A 12,259-nucleotide genomic window follows, 5' to 3' on the forward strand; every position below is an offset into this window, starting at 1 on the left:
GGGTGTGTGGCTGACTCTTAACTTTTATAAAGAATATCTCTTTGGATTTGAGACTTTAGTCTTTGCAACTTTACAGATCTTCTTTATGCACCAAGAGCTTGTAACACTCCAAAGAGAAAGGAAAAATTGAAATCGCATCATATGACCCCTTTAAGGTCTCTATGAGTCCCCCCCCCACACACACACCAAAACAAAAGCTGGTTTGTTTAGCATTTAAAAAAACTGAGAAATATTTAAATATTGTGTTTATTATTAATATTATTACTAATGAATATCATTATAAATATTAGTTACTATTATTAAAGCCAAATTGAATTTGGCTTGCAGTTCAAAGAGAGCAAAACTAGAGCTTTTTTTTTTTTTTGTCTCAATTATCTGAATAAACAGCCCTATAATACAGACATCCAGTGCCAAAGAAAAACATCAAGGGGCAAATCAAAAACACTTCAATTCCAAATATAGCAGATATGTTGTTGCACTGCTAGATATGAGTGACGAGATTTGAAAAATAAATACAATTTGTAAACTAGAGTGTATCTGGCCAAGAACCCTGCTGTGATGTGCCTATCTTTGAGAAGTTTTTGCTTCTTACTTTGCTTTCCTGATTGCCGTATGCCAGAATCTGAAGGCAGTCTGTCGTGATAGCGAGGAATTTGACATTCGTTTTGTTTAACAAGGCCACCATTTTCTGCAGGCCTCCGGCCAAACGGACAGCCATCTTGGCTCCTTCCTGGTGCAGTAGCAGGTTGTGTAGAGTCGTAATGGCATAAAACAGTACGGAGTCCACTGGGGAACTAAAGAGACCACAGCAATGTTAATTAGACCCAAACTACAGATAAATAATGGGATTCAAGCTTAAGCACACAGAGCAGGTCTCAGTATGACTCAGCCTGCTAGTCCTTGAATTCCAAACACACTACAACTTCCCTGATTCAAAAGATTCACTATACATCCGCATGATGGTCGATATTTGTCCTTTTAAAAATAGAGAGCATGAAGGAGAACCAACCCAAGCATTTTGACGAGGGCAGGGATGCCTCCTGATTTGAAGATGGAGAGCAGGCCTTCTCTGTGGTGGGAAAGATTGTGCAGGGTGCCGGAGGTGCAGCGGGCTGTTTCTACATCATTAGTGTTCTGCATCGTCCTCACAATGGCCGACACCATCTGTGGGGATCGCATGATGGCGTGACGAGAGGCCTCCTTCTTCGAGAGTTGGTGTACCATCACAGCTGCCTTATTTACCACCACCTGATGGAAGAAGAAATAATCAAGCCATTAGCACACTCTGACAGTGTCATAGCACTGGCTGTTTTTGACAGTCCATCCATTCCAACCTGATCCTCATCGTTCAATAGTTTGGTGAGTTCTGGAATGGCACGGGTGGCCAGCTCTGCATCGTCCTGGTAGTTAATGAGGTTGACCACGGCGTGTTTGAGCATCTGCGAGGGCTCAGCCAGGCGCTGGACGTTGGTAGGGTGGGCAGAGTCAAACTGTGTGGAAGGTATCTGCATGCCCTCATCTAGAGTCTCTGGGAACATGGCCGCCCGAACTCTCTGGGCTCTGGTCATGGCATACTGACCATCGATGTCTACAGAGAAACCACAGTACTATATCAAGCAACTGTCTTATGCACAGTTATTCAAAACTACTATAAAGATCTGTTATGTCTATGAATATAATACAGTGATTGTTAATCCCACAATGAAAAGATACAAACAAGCTAGAACAATGAGAAATTGTCTCAGCATTGTGTCTTACATAAACCAATGTGAGTGCAGTTTACAGTTTCTATTCTAACATTTAAGACTTTTTTTTTTTACCCAACCTTGCATTAAGTTAATGAAATCCTAATTTTTCCATATTCTTTCCATGAATTCTTAAAACAGGAGAATAGAATCACCACACACCTGCTACCTGGTCCTGGTTGAAGGACTGGTTAAAGCCCTGCTCCCACTCATACAGCACCTGATTATCCACATCATCATCCTCTGGGTTGCCCTTGCCGCTTAGGGATGGGGCAGTGGTTGTGGCCCCAGAGTGGATACCTGAGTCCAGGTAAGACTGTTGCTGCCAATGGCTGACCGCAGCCTTGCGATCCGGCTCCATGGCCATGTCGAGCTCCATCAAGTCAGCTGCACATGAAACATTGCAAAATTATATAATCCAATAGTATTTAAACCAAAACGTTCATTATTTTAGCTCTTCTAACATTTCTGTTTCACAAAAATACTTTACTATAGCAACATGTAGAATAACTTACATTGGGTAGCCATGATTCTCTCACAGCCAAGCACAGCTTCCTAATCTGAAAAACAAACAAAACACAGCAAAATGGTTAATTTCACATTCGTGGTGCCAACTTTCTCTCTCGTTCTCATATAGCACTCAACTCCGTCTCTCAGACACACACAAACGTTCCACAAAGTCCGGCGTGCAGCACACACAAGCCCCAGTGTTCAGACTGAATGCTCTCTGTCTCCTAACCTGACTGCAGCTGGGATGAAAGAGTCAGGCAGGATGTGCCACACTACACACACAGCCACTCTTATTATCTGCAGGTCCCTCACGATACTCCCCGGAAAGAGCTTGGGGTGAACAATAAACAGTGCTACAGGAAATCAAAGGTCTATGTTATAATTCAGGAATTTGGGGGTTGTTGTAGGCGTCACTTCATCTATCCTTTAAAAGTATCCTTTAAATCATCCACTAAAGGTATATTAATAAAAAAATTATTACAAAAAGTTATATTTAAGTATTTAAAACAATATAAATGTCAAGGTAACTTTTTCTACCCAGCTGAGATTAGTTTTGTCGATTTTGAGAGAATAATTTGTGACATTCCTGCTGCCTTGAAAGTATCAGTTAGAATGCTATAAATTTACTAAAATCCGTTTCAAAATGTACACCAGCTTATTCTAGCAAAAAGTGTTTGAACTCATAGCTGTATGGTTTCCTGCTATTACTGCAAATTAAAATAGTTATTTTTTGCATCCATTTAGAAGGTCAATGAAAGAAATATTTTTGATATGCATTCCCAAACAAACGTGTCAGCGGGCCACTGAAAATAGCCCTGAATATATCAGGCCTCATGATATGACGTACTTCTGGCAATAAAAATATCTACGTAGAAAGCCTGGGGAAGCTTTTTCTGCATTTTACAAAGTCACTCCATCACAAGCATGATAATAAAGCTTGAGCTATAAGCGTCACTCCAAACATCCAACCTCCATCTCCACCTTGAAGCCATGAGAGTTTTTAGTAAAAGAGGTGCTAAAGGTTTATATGACCTTCAATAATGAGCTCAGCCAGAAACCCCACCATCACAACAGCATCAATATGCGCATGACATTCTTTGTCGATTGCCCATCAACGTCAGCAGTTAACACCTACTGAAGCGATATTGAATTCAGTGTCTCAGTCTGGGGGGCCTCGGTCTCCTTCCCTTTTGTGAGGCCTCCTCCAAAATTACCATAACACAAGCCCCAAGACCACCTCCTTTATTCAGACATGCAACACCCCTCTCCAAGTCAGCAGGCAGAATGCAACCCAACTCCGAGACATCCAACATTCACATGTAGCCTTGAGACCAAAACTGGCTGCCCATGTCTCTCCATTGTGTTGGTTAGCAAAACATACTGTTCCTCTCAGTCAAACAGCTCTTACAAAACACAAACATGTCGCAGCATGTAGAAAGGTCACTCAGTAGAACATTTCGGCTAGCTCTTGTCAACCATTTTGCTGTTCCTGTTCAGGAGCTGCTAGTCCATGTGGAACAGCACCACAGGAGGTTTAGCTTTATGCCACAGCAAGGTCTTGGCAAACATTCAGAGAAAAATAACTTTTCCTGTTCGTTGGTCTCTAGTCTCGCACGCACTTTTGTCAGGATTTGGCTCTCGAAAGCAGCCTCTTCAAGTTCAGGAGCTGAATTAGGTCAAGTAAGGAAAGGCTAGACTGGAATACAGATGTGTGTTGTGTTGCACATAGTCTATTATGGATAAACCTCAATTACACACAGACATAATGGGGCTTGCCTCTCTAAAGACACCAAGTCAGTATATCCTATTTTAGAGCTATAATTAGACAACAGACTGAACACTACGGCAACAAAATAGTGATGCACAGAAACATTTTCCCATTTCAGCCAAAACTGTTTTGGAGGGCGGAAATTGAGCGCGACTTTTTATTAGCTGTTCCCAATGGTGCTTTGTGTCAGAGTCTGCTTTATGCACACAACATGCATGGATAAGCCACAACAGATGATTGTTATATTGAATATTGATTTCTCGATTTGAATCAATCTTCATTTTGATGAACCAACAACAATTCTTTGAATACCAAGAATCAAAATTTAAGGCTGTGCTGTTTTCTGTTGGTGTGAACAAAACTTCACTGCGCATTATTTGTAGTCCATCTACCATTCAATAGGGGTGGGCGATATGAGCTAAAATTCATATCACAATATTTTACACTGTCCAGGCGATATCGATATTATATTGCGATATGAGGGGGAAAAAAAATACAGGCAAAATATTTTAACCTTATATAACTAGAAAAAGTGAGGGATTGGACATAGACCTGAAAAGTCTTTTTTTATTGTGCCATTGTTTTTCTCAAAAAGTGCAAACGTTCAACATGAGGTAGGCCTGAATTCAATTCAATTCAATTCAATGTGTTTGAGTTGGCCAGTGGTTCCCAAACTTTTTCTGCCGGGCCCCCCTTTTGTAGAGAAAAATATATTCAATTTTTGAGGAAACTATTTTTTTCACGATTCTCTTATGAATATTTGAAATGGTCCTTTGTGTCAGAGCGCTGGAGTTCGTCAGAAATAGAACGGGGCATCAGTTTACTGTCATGGATTTGTGTCACGTCGCGCCGCATCCACAGCAGAGAACATCACATCACTGGGTTCTATTTGCTTTTGTCACGTTGCGCCGCTCGCGTCTGGTGTAGACACGTTGTTTTAGTATTTGTGAATCTTAAGCATATTCATAATCTGCTTTATGTTTACCTTGCACTGGCAGTATTTTCACAAACTTGTAACTTTCATGCTTAGAGCAGAACCATGCATCGTTCATTTTTATCTATACATGGCTGCCTGCAATACAACTCTAACTCTTCAATCGCGCCATCTAGTGGTCTGTTATTGATATAACCACAACTGCTACAACTGATAATGCAGCACTCAAGTGGGTACTGCGAGTCATGTTGTTGAGGTAATTAAAATATGTCAAATTAATATTTTGTGTTCAATTATTTACTTAGACAAGTGGCCGCATGATAAGCTGGAAAATTACACAGTGTAGTCTTTATCACCCTACAGAGGTGCAAAATAATCTGCTGACTGTACACTATCCCTCAGCTTTGCCGTGCCCACCAGTTTGGAAACCACTGGAGTAGGCGATTTGTGCTCTATTAATTTGGTCTGTTGTGATGCTCTATGTGTTTGATTAATAATGCCTGTGTAGTAGGGCATTTTATCGTCATTTGTGTTCAAATTTGCAAAGCGTACCAAATTGAACAAAACTGTATAAATGCAAAATTTTAATTCATGAATATATAATGGTATCCACGGTATAGCAAAATCCATATCGTGGAACAACATAATACTGGTAGTCACTTTCATACCGGTATAGCACCCACCCCTACCATTCAATAAATTGCAATAAGCTTTATGAAAAGTTTTCAAATTGCCAGTTTTATCACAAATTCACACAATAAGTGTTGTTTGGCAGCACACCTGAACCGATCATCACTTCCTCTTTACTACTTTTTATAGCATGAAATATACCTTCTGATTTTCATTCATGTTTGTTGAAAGGATAAGTATAACATTTTTACTTAAATTGATATTTAAGTCTTCACTGTTTAGGCTAAAGTTTCATTAAATCTGTCAAAGCAAGTTTAATGTATATTATTTCAACAATAAATATAAAAAACAATCAAAAAGTTTATATAAACACTGGCTAATGTGCAATTTAAATGTTTGCATACAACTCCATTTTTAATTGTTGATTATTAAATACCGTATTAATTAAATTATTATTAAATACTCCATTTTCAGCTAAATGAACTAATTTATTTTTCAGTGTTTTGGCAAAAAAAAAAAAAAGTGCCTCACTACAACAAAACACTTAGACTGCATCCCAGCTTAACAACGAAACCAAAAAGCAGGCCATGTTGTTTTTACAAATGGAAATGTCACCTGGACCAACACAGGTGCCAAAACAAACCCCCGGTCCAGGAGGAAAACGGAACGGACACACCAAAGCCTACAAAAATCTCTCAGTCCTGTGCAGCTCTGCGTCAAACAGAGTCAAAATGACACGGTCAGCTCTTATGTTATATATATTTGCCAATAACGAGGACGGTTCCTCTAGGAGGCAGCTGTCAGTATTGTGAATGCAGAGCATGGAAAGTGTGTTTGATAAGGGGATGTGTAAAACAGTGCTGCTGTGGCACTCTGCCTGGGGCTGCCGAGAGTTTCACAGCAGTCAGCCAGTCGCTCGGTCTACGGTTCACAACATCTGGAGTCAATTGGAGAGATAAACCCAGCAGCATACAGGCCTTAACCCCCCTGCGGTATTACTGCTCACTCTCGCACGCAACGTGAGGTGCCAACTGAGCCTCAGCCTCCAAGAAATCCCACACACAAGCTACACGCAAACAGTCCTCTTGCTCACAGTCAGTTGAGATGATGCATGGAAATAAGTCCTAACAAACCACTACAGGTTAGGCTGGGTCATTGATGAGGATGTATTTAGACAATCTATTTTCCCTTTCAGAGCTCAATCGCTGGGTTATACAATCATCTGAATGGACAGTGTGACTACAATCATGAAGAAAACAGCTTCTGGGTGAGCTCTTCTGAATTTTACTCTAGCTGAACTCCACTAGTTTCTTTATTTCACAGACAGACTCGCTTGGGCATGAAAAAAACAACCCTAATAACCACATGCCATGCGTGTGTTTTTCACTGCCTGGCCAACATGCACATCTGAAACCAATTTGAATGTTTTGGTACCTCTACTGGGTGAAATATGGGTGGAGTTGGCCACATAGAAAAAGGGGGGAAGAAAGATCCACAGTCCGCACAGAGCTCTAACAGAGAGGTTACTAACAATGAGCAGCAAATAAGCACTCATTACTCAAAGCCTGAATCTGACTTGGAACCTTTCACACAAATCTGTTACGCATATGTAGAATTTCAGACTCCGCGTTCTTAGGAAAAGCTAACGTCTGCATCACAAAACAATAGCCTGGACCAAACCCACCATTCTTGTGTCATTAGTCCCTTCAACCCTCCTAGCTTGAGCTCTATTAGACCTCAAAGTCTATATGAAACTTTGCATTAACAAAAATCTAAAACTAGATTGTTGGTTCCAACTAGCCCGATCCTAACATAGTATATAGTTAAATTAGTATTGCACTTCGCACTTCTCATGCACCTGGGCTTTGCATCAATATTTCAAGTATCCAACATATGGCCCCCCCAAAAAAAAATTAAACCACCAAAAGTTTTCTCAAACATGGTGCCTATTCCATACTCAACGACGGGCTCCTCCAAAGAAACCGGAGGAGACTTGAGAAGACTGAGGCATTTGTTTGTAATTCTTGGCATTCGGACAGCATGTGAATTTAAATACCCCCCAAATGGCTTGGGCTAAGTGCCTGTTGTGACCAGGGGCATGCAGCTTAGATTGCAATTTCAACACCCGCATTCAATTTCAGAGATCTGCCTATTGTGTGCAGTATTTCAAAAGATCGTAGTTGCTAGCTCCCAGGAACATCCTATACTACACATCTGCTCCAAATGTGTCAACTGTGATGAGAGATGCTCTAACAGCATGAGTCTGCGCACATGTGCACGTACACAGTGTATTCTGACTTCATATATCTCACCCAGATCCAAAAGCATACTGTAGCCGCTCTGTACAACTGAAATGACTACCTCAGACGCTTCCATTTAGAGAGTTTAGGCATGAAGATTCAAAGTAAGCAGTGGGAGAACACGGTGTTAGACAACAGGTAAAGGAAAATGAGGATTCATACACCAATTAGGAAAACAAAAAAAAAATCAAGAACTTTTAGAAAACTTAGTTATCTAAACAGCTGTCAAACTGAATGCTCAAATGTTTGACAACTATTACAAGTATTTTACTAACTAATACGTTTGAATTAATGTCACCGTTTGCAACAATAAGTAAAATGTCTTTTTTTTTGCAAGTTTTTGTTCTAAATTTGTCAAGTAAATAGCACGCATGGAAGTAAAACCCATTTAAGTTAAATTTAAAATGTAAACAAGTACATACTTTTTGTTTTTACTCAATTTTGAATTTACAACATAACTGAACATTAAACAAAAGCAGGACTTTGCCTTTAAATCAATGGATAAATTAACATTTAGCCTACTCTCCCAATTGAGTCTTATGCAAAGCATGCTGGGAACTTAAAATCCACCCATGCAGTTTCTGTTAATGCAACCAAAATGATTCATGTAGTCCCACCACAAATGAAGTAAACTTTAATTTTACCTAATTAATTGGACTAATCACAATAAAATTATGCTCATTTTCAGTAAATTGAAGAAGCAACAAAAATATTTTCTCAGCTGATGTTCATTTCTGGTGTTCAACATGAGACTAAATGAGACTGTAGAATGCCTAATGTCAAAAAAAAGCGAGGAAGATAGGCATACTGCCTTCAGTAAGACTCCATGACAGAGATGGAAGAAAAGGCACATATGTTTGGTTTACTTTTTAAGCCACGTGAATCATTAACAAATCTACTGCCAGTTGTGCTTATAGGGGCGGCTGCTAAAAAGCAAACCCTTTTAAAAATGTATATAAACCCATACTTTTACAGATCGTCAGACAGACTGCAGGAAAGTCAATTGAGAAGGTAAAAATTTCACTCAATGCATACTGAAGTAAAGCTCAAGTCAGTTGGGTGTATTGTTAAGAAGAGCTGGAGGGTGATGTATGGGTAGGGTATGCGCCCGTCAGCGCGCATCGAGGATCCCCACCCCCATCAGCACGAGCTCCAGCAGAGTCCGATTTCACTCAAGCTCCTCCTCGACTTCCTCTCAACGGCCAAACACTTTAAATGCCTTTGTTTGTTTCTTACGGAGACTTAAATACGGGTCATATTTAGAGTACTTAACAGCGCATGACTTTACTAATATCATAAGTGTTTATAACTCAAGGTGATAGAGCTGGCCACGCATCTGAGCAGAAAATGTTACCACAAACTTAATATCCACCAGATATTAGTTAGTCACAAAAAGAAGCTTAAAACGTCTCGAGTTAAGTAATACGCAAACAGAGCTTAACGTTAAAGGGTAAACTAAAAGGCAGCTAGTTTACATTAGTTAACCACAGACTAACTTTCAACCGACTTAAACACAGGTTTGAGATTGCGGTAAGACTAAACCAACTTTAGCTGTTGAATTTTACAGAGGGAATTCACAGAGGTAACGTTAATGTAAAAGTTAGGGTTGAGTTAGGGGAGGATTTGACATGGTCTCCACAAAAATCTTTTCCAGCCCTAAAATGCTAACCAAGCTAGCACCAAAAACACAAAATCTCTTAACTCGAAGCTTTAAATACAGCTTTTCTGATTCGTTAAAACGCTTATAGTATTACTGTCGAACAAATCCGCGTTTATATGTGTGAATGTAAGTGTAATTTGGTCGTGATTTTGCAGTAATATTTCCTCTGGCTGATTCACCTCCTCTTTCTCCACAGCTGCAGAAAGACATTCCCTCCTTACAATCCATTCGATAACGAACCACACATTTTTATCGGCGAAAACACTCACCTGTGTCAAAAGCTGTATATTCCCTTTTCGCTTGTCAGTACTTAAACACGAATAAAGGCGACAATCCGTGGAGAAAATGTGAGAGGAAAGACCCGCGTCGCGCAGCAGCTCCTGCGGAGAGTGAATGTGTGCGCGAGGACTCCGCGCTCGCGCAGCAGCACACTGGGAAAGATGGCGTCACTCCATATGTGCGCGAGCAATTATAAAAACTCCTACCCATGCCATATCCTGCCGCCTTCCGGAAAACTAGATCCCGTGCCGCTGGATCTCTATTGAAATGAAACCAAAAGCGGTTTCCGTACTCAACAATGACTTAAAGATATAAAATTCAGTAGTGTTAATGATGGCTGCGAGCTGAACGACCGAAATGTGAGATCATTTAGGGAGTATGTAAAAATATGGAATCGTGCGTAGGAATACCAGAACTGCACGGCTGTGGTGCGGCAAGGGGGCGCACCTATTCATTAAGGTATATGACTATCGCAGTAAAGAGTGTGTGTGGTATTGACGAGAAGCAACGCCACAAGCTAACCAGACTAAAATCATGAATAAAAATTGCAATTTCTTTGTGGAAATAAATGGTTGTAGTAGACCTTCCTGGCAAACGGGAGCTAATATGGGCTCGGCGTTTAGGTTTTAGAGACGGAGGAAGTTTTTCCATCCCTCGCTCCTCGCCTCTGTAGAACAATGCAGCGAGGATCGGAACTGGTGTTTATACCATTTATACCAGTATATAAATTCCGTAATTTAAAACTAGAAAAGCTCCGAGGACATTTTTCGGCTGCAGCAGAGTGCTGGGTTCACAAAAGCAAATATTAAATGTATGACGTTTAAACCCCTGAAACGACGATGCATATGTAATAAATGTCCTTTAACGTGCATATTTTGCATGTATCCAAAACACAATTGGTGTTGTGACTGTGTGCCTCCATGGTGAAGCTGTCATGTTCAGACTGGTTCTTACCTCAACTCTTCCCTGAGTTCCCATGGAAAAATAGAGAGAGGAGGGGCTGAGGGAACACAACAGTGCCAAAACACACTTTAACCATATATGGTTTAATAAATCATCTTTAATTGTAACAGTAAACCATTTTGAAGGCATTTTGGTATTTACGACAACATTGGTCATTGATCTACCCTTCTTTGGACCCCTGTATTCAGCTTATCAAACTCTTATTGAGGATGGTAAACATCACAATTAAAAATCTAATAACAGACAACTATGTGATAAATATGAACAGCAATCAAGATATATGGGTTGAAGAGATGACCCCTAAAGTCTGTTATACTTTATTTCTAAGTCCTAAAGTTTACATTGACTGGCCCAGTGGTTTTCCTTTAGTCTAATTACATTAAAAGCAGAACAGGTAAACAAAGCTGAGGTAAACAAAACATCTCATATTAGTCCAATATTTGCATGTCAACTGGATTCAAAATAACATGACTGAATATACGCTAGAATTCACCTCTTATTCACATGTCATTCAATAGTTGTATTTAGCTTTTAATATTAAATAAACACTGACCCCATCAACATACAATTTTCATTTCATTCCATAACTTGTATTTTTAATGCATTTTGAATTAGAAAAATTGAATGTTACCTTCTTTGCTTTGCCTTTTTACATACTGAAATCTGTTTAAAGCTTGCAATCAAATATGGTACTATTTATTGATTAAATTGTGGAAATAAACCTACTTAAAAATATATAAATACAAAACCAAGCATAATTTAGAGTAGAATATATTTAGTAGAATGTTTTTTTTTTCTCTCTAAATTGAAAATAATACATGAGCAAAATTGTTTCAGTGCATTGTTTCCATTTATTTATTTTTTCCTCAGCAGAAGTAAGATATGGTGGTAATTTGTTCATACTGAACTAACAATAAACATTTTTGCATGCACAGAAGCACTGTTTGTTTTTACTTTATTATCACAGTCACAACTAATTATATTACATAAAATGAGTATATATTATTTTATATGAATTCAACATAATTAAACATACATTTAATCTGTATTATAATTATAATAATCACTTCTTCACAAAAGTAACATAACTCTGTCTTCCTTTATCCTGTCTCCACATGATGTAAGCGTAGTGAAAGAGGCTGTTGATATATACATATCATAAATGAGTTATTATTTTTTATAAGCCAGCTTGAATCATATGTAACCCTTGCTCCAAATTTTATTCTGTTAATACATATTTAAAAAAAAAAAAATAGACAATTTCAGCTATTTGCACTTTGCTCCTTTACATAGTAAAATCAGCATGTAATAAATAAGGTCCAAGAGAAAAAAGAACAAAAGAACTCCCTCAGTCTTTCTCTTTCACACACACACACACATCAGGATTGCATATGCATCTCCTGCCTTCTCCCAGTAGGATCAAGCTGAGAAAAGAAGTCACAGGTCTTGCGCATAGCCAGGAGTGCCGGT

At 39.2% G+C, this 12,259-nt stretch overlaps 1 protein-coding gene across 1 annotated transcript in view; it reads right to left on the bottom strand.

Moving 5' to 3' along the window:
- Positions 1 to 9,995, bottom strand: part of LOC107748497 (catenin beta-1) — a 21,853-nt gene extending 11,858 nt beyond the window's left edge. The window contains exons 1-6 of the mRNA XM_016563291.1: positions 9,817 to 9,995; positions 2,261 to 2,305; positions 1,908 to 2,132; positions 1,335 to 1,588; positions 1,010 to 1,248; positions 593 to 794 (exon numbers count right to left, since the gene is read on the bottom strand). Coding sequence (XP_016418777.1) covers positions 593 to 794; positions 1,010 to 1,248; positions 1,335 to 1,588; positions 1,908 to 2,132; positions 2,261 to 2,273 — 933 coding nt within the window. The 5' untranslated portion in view covers positions 2,274 to 2,305; positions 9,817 to 9,995. The remainder of the gene's footprint in view (positions 1 to 592; positions 795 to 1,009; positions 1,249 to 1,334; positions 1,589 to 1,907; positions 2,133 to 2,260; positions 2,306 to 9,816) is intronic.
- Positions 9,996 to 12,259: the final 2,264 nt, after the last annotated feature.

This window comes from Sinocyclocheilus rhinocerous, unplaced genomic scaffold (genome assembly GCF_001515625.1).
Source record: "Sinocyclocheilus rhinocerous isolate Xijiao unplaced genomic scaffold, SAMN03320098_v1.1 scaffold491, whole genome shotgun sequence".
In the NCBI taxonomy this organism is placed as follows: domain Eukaryota; kingdom Metazoa; phylum Chordata; class Actinopteri; order Cypriniformes; family Cyprinidae; genus Sinocyclocheilus; species Sinocyclocheilus rhinocerous.